The sequence below is a fragment of the Limulus polyphemus genome, unplaced genomic scaffold, assembly GCF_000517525.1.
Source record: "Limulus polyphemus unplaced genomic scaffold, Limulus_polyphemus-2.1.2 Scaffold2217, whole genome shotgun sequence".
NCBI lineage: Eukaryota > Metazoa > Arthropoda > Merostomata > Xiphosura > Limulidae > Limulus > Limulus polyphemus.
Window position 1 is genome coordinate 91,656 of NW_013667827.1, and position 10,332 is coordinate 101,987.

At 30.1% G+C, this 10,332-nt stretch overlaps 1 protein-coding gene across 1 annotated transcript in view; it reads right to left on the reverse strand.

Moving 5' to 3' along the window:
* Positions 1–6,462: 6,462 nt before the first annotated feature.
* Positions 6,463–10,332, reverse strand: part of LOC106466308 (sec1 family domain-containing protein 1-like) — an 82,132-nt gene continuing 78,262 nt past the window's right edge. Inside the window, exons 24-25 of the mRNA XM_013926579.2 lie at positions 7,830–7,907; positions 6,463–6,819 (exon numbers count right to left, since the gene is read on the reverse strand). Coding sequence (XP_013782033.1) covers positions 6,790–6,819; positions 7,830–7,907 — 108 coding nt within the window. The 3' untranslated portion in view covers positions 6,463–6,789. The remainder of the gene's footprint in view (positions 6,820–7,829; positions 7,908–10,332) is intronic.

Here is a 10,332-nt window from a genome sequence, read left to right on the forward strand (position 1 = left end):
CTGCGACACACTCAATCTCAATACTCGCGCTAAAACAAACAGTATCACGAGCGAACGAACGTCAACCTCAACGATACCCCGTGACTGCAGTTCAACCACTCACTATCCACACACACATTACATCCCCCTCTACACACCAGCCCACCCCATCCAGCAATTACCAGACCATCCGCCAAGACACCGGATAGCCCCAGAAACAAGAGAGCGTGAGAATTGTCACGTGATCTCGATGACGCAACAATATGTCAAAGTGAGATTAACAGTTTTCTGACATTTTAGAAGAATAATTTGTTTCATCAAAGGGTGTTCTAAAGCAATTGAACCTGTATGCATGGACTTTGACAAAATGCAGACGATTATTTGGAAGTAGGCCTATATGCGAAGAGCAGACGTTTATTGAAAGTAGGCCTAAATATGAAAAATCAGACTATTATCGGAAGTTCAGGATACAATTGCGGTAACTCAATGACAGCGTAAGTGAATTATACACTGATACTGTTGTAATAGAAAAGAGAGAGAGAGAAGAAAAGAAATAAGTGAATTATACACCGATAGTGTTTAAGATAAAAGTAGTTCGGCTTGCCAATTGAATTATAAACCAATTCAATTAGCCCAAGTGGACTTTTGAGAAGAAGAACAGAACAGTTTAGTATTTAAGATACAACTATGATATACATAGTGTAAAGCATTTTTGTACATACGTTTAACTTGTTTTGAATGTATTATTTGAAAAACAAATGCAGTGTATGCTGTACATTTATTGTCGAATTTATCACCAACAAATCATAGACACCTACTGTAGAATAATCACACCCATATATATATATATATATGTATTTACTGATAACCTTAATACAGTGCCTGTGGATTTCTGTGTAATCAGACTATTGAAATGTTTGCTCGAAAAATATCACCCTCATACAGTAGATGGATTATGTAAAGCAGCAAGGAGGAGTGGCGTGCCTTGGACATAAAAGCCTTACAATGAACCTTATTGTAATGAAAACTACACCAAGGCTGTTGTCAAGATGCATGTTCATCAGATAGAGCATAAACAGACGAAAAACATAGAATATAAGGACATGGTGTAGTACACAAAGCTTACTATATGTTTTCTAATCTCTCAGTCACTGGCAGTTTTAGACACGAGCAACATGCAATCACAGAGGAGGTTCGTACCATCGAAACTCAGAAACAGATACTTGCCTGTATGTATCTAATTGGTGACAAATTAAAATTAACCCTCAGAACACCACAAAGCAAACTGTCTTAGAAGGCACCCCCAGTGGCACAGAGGGGTATATTTTTGGACTTACAATGCTAGAAACTGGGTTTTGATACCCATGATGGGCAGAGCACACATAGCCCCTTGTGTAGCTTTTTGCTTAACTACAAAGAAACAAGTCTTAGGAGTTCGATGACGAGGAACACACTTTGATACTAATAATGGTTGGAGACGGCTTGAATGGGTAATGAAGAAAAACTTTAATATAAGTTTAACATTACAGCAAATATACAACGTTTCGACAAGGTTTTGAGTACCTGATGATGACAAAACCTTGTCGAAACATTGTACATTTGCTGTTATGTTAAACTTATATTAAAGTCTTAGGAGATTCTCCATTAATATGGCGTTTATCGAATTTTTATGATCATCCCAAAGCAGATATGTTTATATTTGCTAACAAAGTATTGCCCCTTGAGAATATAATTGTCCAAGTCTTGTTTCAAACATCAATTTTCCTTTCCTTTCACTGGTTTTTGTTGCTAAAACTAGTGTATTTCTACCTTTTTAACATTATACACATTTTTGTGAATGTGTTTAGGCAATTACTGATGAAGATGCAATACATTTTATTATCAATATATACAGTAGTTGTCAGAATTTAAAGTCTTTTAGTTATATTTCTTAATAGTATAAGTATATACTATGTTGTTGTTGGGCTTAGGATTCTTCTGCAGTAGGTGTCCGTGACTTGTTAGCAATAAATTCAACCATGAAAAAACAGCATGCACTTCACTTGTTTTGAAAATAATATATGTATTCAGAACAAATTAATGTATCTACAATCAATTCTTCAACACTATAGATATTATGGACATATCATAAATATTATATATTGTTACAACAGCAAAAGTCACGCGACGCTGGGAGCATGCACGCTAGAGTTTCTGAAAGGATCAAGAATTTGCCCGCCAGCTCGAGTGTGATCTATATGCCCTCTTTTTTTTTAGTATATATAAGCCTGGCAAAGAAAGCCAGCAGGGAGATAGATAATTGAGTCAAGAGAACAATAGGTACCGTAAGTAAAGTGTGTGAATCACTGTGATTTATAGCGTGTGTTATAAAATTTGTTAAGTGTATTACAAAGCTTGTATCGAGAAAGAATAAACTAGTTTTAATTAAGAAAGGACTTGTATCGCTGAAGTTTCTCGGAAAGAATTTCTACGGAAAATTAACAAACAAGCAGATACGTAACAACATGTTCATTGATTTCAGCCAGACTGACTTTACATTTAATGTCATTAGGCATATAATCATTATTGTTAACTGAAACTTTCTCATTTCAATACACTAAATAAACTCATTTGAGTCCCATTACATATGTGGCAACATATCCAAATATGTACATTGAAAAAAAAAGCAAAAACATCGTTATTGTGGTATCCTAGCTGGGTCAGGATACTTAACCATTGGAAATTATAAGTTTTGGGTTTGAATAGAACATTGTCACTTTCATGTTGCAATGGTATATAAATTTTGATGTAACCATAATATGTAGAATATTACACTTGTATCTAATGGTTAAATACAATTCTCTCTGTCTTTCTATTTATTCTTTGAGTTGATCGTTTATGTTTTCAGGAGCCAGTTCTAAATAATATACTCAAGTATTAATGCTTCAGCTACAAGCTTAAAAGGAACAGAATGTATATAATCCTTAGTTTGATTGGTTTCATCAACTTTTATATATATATATTTTTTACAAATATCCATATTAAGTAATTTTGAAAGTGGACGATTGCAATTTCTTTAAATGCTTAACTAGTCAAACAAGTTTTATATTAGTCACACACAGTTTTAAATTAAACTTAACCCAAGGTGAAGCAATTCTAACTTTCTGCAACTATTTTTTGTAGTTGTCATTTGTTTATTTCATTTGGACCGATAGTTAATTATTTGTATTTATATACTAACATCTTTTTCCTCATCACTTCAGTTCTTCTCTGAAGAATTCACATGAACCATGATAAATTGCAGGTTGTTAGTGGTGTTGCTTAGAATGATGTTTCTAGTAAAAAATGTTTTCTATTAAAAAATGCTATTTATTCCTCCAAATCTAACACAAAATGTATTACATCCTTACAGCTGTTTATTCAGGTATTATATTTCAGACACAAGTTATGGTATGTTTTTAGAAGTTGAACAGCAAGAACATATTTAGTTTACTTTTGCTGAGATGAAAATAAGTATTTGTGCATATATAATAGCAATAATGTTTCATATTTTGTTATTAAGCAAGATCTTGGAATACACAGAAATAATAGTCCACTACAACTCAGATGCAGATGTTTATATTGCTTTAATTCAATTATTTTTTTATCTTTCACAGAATACATTATACATATTAGCATCACCCATTCCAAAATATAGTACAAAGTGTAAATTGAAACAAACCAATGAATAAATTTCAGATTTTCACAAAAGTATGGAGAAACCAAATATTTAAGCATGACAATTTGTCCACAAGTTAAAAAATAAAACAAAAATTTATTCACACTTCACACTATTAAATAATCCAATGCAAGGTTATGAATTATAAATATATGAATGCTAAAAATTCAAAATAAGCCAAGAATGAGTTACTGACTTCCCTATTTAACAGCAAGAATGCCATAACACATTGTATCTTTAACACTAATAATAAACTAGATACTTAATTTTTAGTAATTTATGAATTCTTGCTTAAGAGAAGGTTTTGGCAGGGAAGACTGTACTTGATTGGAGGCTTCTGCAGTTTGCATCTACCTTAGGAGTTTTTGGACAACAATTGAAGCTGCTAGCAGAAATCTTCTTTAGGTCATATTGATTGTGCATGTAAAATATTACTGAAACATGGACATAACTGAAAGCCTGGTTAGTGGAATCCTTAAATGTGTAAAAAGGCTTGGGTTTCAATCTATTATAGATTCCTTTCCTCAACAATGAACAGAACAAACATTAAACTATGCATGTACACAGTTTAAGCTCCTATTAAGTTATGACGATGTCACACCTCATACCCAACCCTAGGAATTTTTTTATTCTAGCCGTGTCCTTCCTCATTTAAGTAATTTTTTTTACATATTTGAAAATTACACTAACCAAGTTCTCTGTTATGGCCATGTTTTAACAACATTTCACTTGTACAATTTAACCTGACGAAGCTCTGTACTAGCAGTTGGAAACATTGTCAAAAAACCTTCAAAGGTAGAAGCAGTCTGCAGAAGTCTCTAATCAATGTTTACAAGTTAATCATTTTTCCACTTAACAATGTACCATTAACACTATTAATAAACTAGATGTTTAATTTTCAGTAACTTATCAAAGGTTTATCTAAGATTCATGTATCAATATCTAATAAAACAACTAAACAAGTTTAGCAATATAAATAAATATAAGTTTAATGTTATATATATCAGGAAAAAAAACAACAACAAAGAAAAAAACATATAATTTAGCAATTTTTAGTATCATAGGTGTACAAAAAAGGTGTTTCAACTTGTGAATTACTACCGATACTGGCAAGCTGTATTTTATCAGAAAAAAAGTGGATTAAACATAAACAATCAAACAAACTTGGAAGAAAAAGCAGTGTTAAATTTAGGGATACTTATAAAAAGAAAGTTCAAATAAAACAGAGTGATATAAAAGTTAAAAAACAAACGTGTAATTCAGTGTCAGTTACTGAAACTGGTACGAACAAAATCGATAAGTCATATATGTATAAAAAATTATTATTTTTTATTAACATCATTGCTGTTCTTGTATTACCATATCTCAAAAAAGTGAGCAGAGGAAGAGGAACCTTTTTAATTTCATTGGTTTGTAAAAAATATTTTAAAATCCCCAAAAATACAGACATTTTTTAATTTTTTGTAATCAATGAAAACTAAATGACATGAAGACAGTTCACAATGTTTCCCAGTACCATTGCACTTGTAGTGAAAAACTACACATTACGGTATTTTGATGTAAGCAAGCACACTCCTTCGTGCCACTATAATTAGTTCAAAGGACTTCAGGCAAAACAAACCATAAATATATTTTATCAACTTATAAGCAAACTGACTGGTTCATTTTTCAACATAAGGAAATTTCCACACTGTATAACATCAAAATTACTAAAAGTCACCTTAATAAATTTTTCATTTTAGAAAAGTATACACTAGTAACACAAATATGGACAAAGACAATATGATACTAGCTATTACTTAAGACTAAAATAGCAAATGTTGGGAATTTAAAGTACATGGTTATCATAGCATTTTATTCACGACTAAATCCATACATGTTCAAAGCTTCATAAAACTCACATTTAACAAGAACTTAGTGTGATGTTAGAATATATTGCAATTTTTATTATATTTTCATTGTAAACTTAAAAAAATATTAAACAACATGACCTGACAGAGAATGTTCAGCCAACTCAGTAGAAAGTATAGATGAAATTCATGTATACATACATTTACTGTCTTAAGAGATCAGTTACTTTAGTGTTATCATATACTACTTTTCATGAACATATACTATAAATGACCTTTTATAAGAAACAGATATTTACATTGTTTCCACAACTTACTTAAGAGTTCTATTACAATTACAACTTTTTCTTGGAGATTTTATAGCATGGTGACAAAATTCCTGTCCTTCAAAATTTATGGATTATGCACAAATTTCCACATATCTACTGTTTTTAGGGTTAAATAGGTTTTAAAGTAAATTATATAACACTATATAGAAACACACACATAGAAAACTTAAGAATTTAACATAGGTTCTATCTTATCAGATAACTAGTTTGGTGTAGCAAAACTCTGATGCAACTTAATGGTCATTTAGAGAGTAAACTAAAGGATGTATCTTGGTAGAGTAAAACTTCTTTGAATTTAAACAAGTTTTAAAGATTACATTTATTGCAAAAAACATGAAAAAGTTACAAATCTCTTAAATAAATAGAAAAATGTGAAGAATTAAGATGTATCGGAGGGCCTGCTATAGTTTCAGAACAATTTTATACTTACTAAACTTTGAAATCATACAGTTCCAATTTCTACATAAAAAGGCTGTGGTACATAGTGGTCTAAATATATTGGACCTCAACATATGAACAGTTTAAATTGTTATGTGATTTACTTAATTTCATGTAATGATTGAACTGTTTCATGTTGTATATTTGTGGCACAAAATCAACAAACTAATGAAGAACAAATACATTTTTATTAATGATAAAATATTTTCATCTTTCAATTACAGTTACCTTGATTTAGCAGATGAGAATACTGTTTCACTAAGTTTTAACATTTTTTAATGAAAAATGCATCTCTAACTCAATAATATCATTTAATAATGAGCACAAATGTTTTTATGCTGAAAGTTCTTTTACACATAACTATTTTAATATTTCTTACAAATTAAAATGATACTTTTCAATATATTTCAAACACAAAATTTAATTATTCAGTCTTCAAAAATGCAAATCCTTTAATACACGAGATGATAAAAAATGATTCTAATTCAACTTCCATTCAAGTCATTTCATTTCCTAAAATTGAGAGCTGGAAAATAAAAGTAGTCTTAGAAAAGTATAATAATGCATTGATATTATCATAATATAAATACTGTTTCATGAACAACAAACAACACTATAATCTTCATGCAAAAATACAAACTGAAATAACATTAGTCTAGTGTTTTACTAAATATAAGTAACAGTACATGGAAATATCTTAAGTAGGATTTTATTTGTTTGTCTTAGAGCAACGCCAAAGCGATATATATATGCTGTGTCTACCAGATTTTATCATTTAACCCTATAAACTTACCATTGTCCCACTCGGGGACAACTAAATAGGAAACTTTCCATATGAAAAAAATATTCTCTGCTCATGTAAAGTTAACTGGCATTTTATATCATTCAAAGATTACACTTATATAATAAAAAATACTTCAAAGTTTCAATTTGTGCACATGCAGATTGTGGACCATACTAGCATTAGACTTCAATGTAGAACTACTATAACTACTTAATTATTTTTTTTAATATCTCTGCTAGTTTTTGTAAATATTATCTTGCTATGGAAAATACTTTCATTCAGTAAAATACCATACAATTATAATTGGTTATTTAAACAGTAAGCAAAACATGTTATAAAGTTTTTTACAATATAAACACCAGTTATAAATAACTAAAAACTTTGTTAAATGCTATTTGAAGATTATTACATGAAAAAGTTGTATTATAATGTCAAGAAACCCTAGAACATTATTCTATGACACAATTAGATGAATTCTTATTTTTTTATGACCTTTCTAAACCATTGCTGGAACTTTCAACAGCTTAAAAAAATATTTCTAATTCTTCCATTCTTTCTCTGAAGCTATGAACACATGAACTGTAAACACTATGAAACCCAATGCCTTACTTAAAGAAATTAATACTTGTTACTGAGAATTGAATAATTGTTTTGTTTCCAAATTTAAAAATTCTAAGTAGTGGAAATATGTCACTTGATAATTTAAGAAGTAAAACAAAAACTCTACTTTTCTGGAAATTTTAATAACTTACTTGTTTAAGGAACAATGTAGAATTCATCAAGTCCGAACATCCATAAACTATGCTTTTGTTTGGGGTTCCAGGTTTGCTCTGAATCAAAAAACAGATGTTACATTAATAAAAATTTGATACATTTAACTGTGCAATTAAGGTACAATTTAATTCTCCTTTTTCTTGATTGTACAATGAGCTGTTTTCCACTCTTTACTTTTAATAGCTTAGAGTGTATACAACATTATTAAAGCATATGTTTTTCCATGCCATTTAGATGACTAAATTACTTTTAAAATTTACATGTTTAGGTACACTATTCAAACATTTGAATGTGGGAATAGTACTTGAAAAAATGGTGCCAACAATTACACATACAAACCACTGGTGGTGGTAAGTAAAACTTATTATCTAAAAATATCATTCTATGTTTCTATGTAGATTTGATAATAATTAAAAGACTGTATCACCAGCACGTTCCTTAGGTGAGAAGGTTAAAACATACAATTTAATATGTAATTAACTCACCTAATTCAAATAAAGTAGAATGATACCCAACCCCCACTTACTAACATGTAACGAAATAAGAGCAACATTACCTATACAGAATGATACCCAACCTCCACTTACTAACAAGTAGAATAATACCCAATCCACACTTACTAATATTGAATTAAATAAGAGCAACATTACCTACACAGAATGATACCCAACCCCCACTTACTAACATGTAATGAAATAAGAGCAACATTACCTATACAGAATGATACCCAACCTCCACTTACTAACATGTTATGAAATAAGAGCAATATTACCCATACAGAATGATACCCAACCCCCACTTACTAACATCTAACAAAATAAGAGCAACATTACCTATACAGAATGGTACTCAACCCTCATTTACTTACATTTAATAACTAGAAAAGACTAACATTACATGTTTATAATAATATCCAACCCCTACTTACTAGCATGTAACTAAATAAGAGCAATATTAACAGGCCAAAACTCACCAGCATGCATATGCAAGCAATCATATTTACTTTTGTAAAACATCTGAAACACGTGCATAAACATTAATTTACAGCAGTTAAGTTTAACAAGCACTGTATGAGCCAAGGGGGATCTTTTTACTATGGATTTATTGCTTACCAAAAACTTTTCCAATGCAGAAACAGTTAAAAATCATGTATTTAGATGTATCTTGAACCAATAAACTCTCACAACTTTTTTTTTTACAAAAATTGAATAAATAATTCAAAAGTTATGGCACTTTGTTTACAAGTGGATGTAATACAATTACTCTGGGATGGTAGCTGTTTGACTTCTATTTTGCTGTGGCTGCACTCGAGAAACTAATACTTCAGTTGATCATCTCTTGGGAAATCATTATTGCAAACAGTCTTTATGCCACACCTTGAGTTTGCAGACTGTATTTTTAGGTGTAATGGTGTAGTTTGATTCAGACACAATGTGTCTCTGTAAGGTTGCTGTATTCCCATGGAAGACGTAATGTCAAGGGTACCATGTTTTTTTGTAATTCATTGTCAGGGCTGTGATACATTGATGAATCTCTGTGTTGGATAGTATTTCGAATCAATCAGGATATGTAGATTACAGTAAAAATAGTGCCAAATAGCCACATTTCAGCCAATAAGCATTATCATAAAGTTATAGCAAAAAATAAAACTAAAATGGGTTAGCATTTCTTGATCAACAACAAAGACCCCCACTTAGCTCATATGATACATGTTAAAAAATAAGCTTCAATAACACCAGCATCACACAAACATTGATATTATAATGGTTCTTGATATTGTGTAAAGTCTTACATTTGGGAAAAATATTTTACAAAAATTCAATAATTCATCAAATTGAATTTAATCTTAGTAACCTGAAGATTTACACTTAAAAAGAAAATATTTCATTTTCAATATCAAAGATTGTGCACAATTTAAGTAAACATGAAATTATCACATTTTCATACAACCAGAAAGAAATGTCATCAATGATAGGAGAAAGCATATATGGTTGAAAAGAAAAATCATGATATTTGAAACATCTTTCATGCCCAAATCCAAGTAACAATTTATTATTTTCTGTTCCTAATTTTACAATGAACATGAACTTATATAGTTACTAATGTTTTGATTATTATAACTAATACATCTCTTATCTAGTGCATGAATTGCTAGTATTTTTCATGAACATACAGACGTAAGTTGGCTATGTTGGGTCAATAGTTCATGCCCACAGTTATACCAACAAAGTATCCATCAAAAGCATCAAAAAAGGTGGTAGAACTTTCTCTGTATTTATACTTTTGAAGCTTGTATAACTAATAATTAAACACAATAATTCATTTATGTATGTCATGTTTTATATGTATGTGTGGGCCAGATTATTTACAGTAAGAGTCTATGACTTATTGACAATAAATTTCAACAAAAAACAAACAGCATACAATCCACTTGTTTTAAAATAATATATTAAAACAAGTCAAACGTATATACAAATGTTT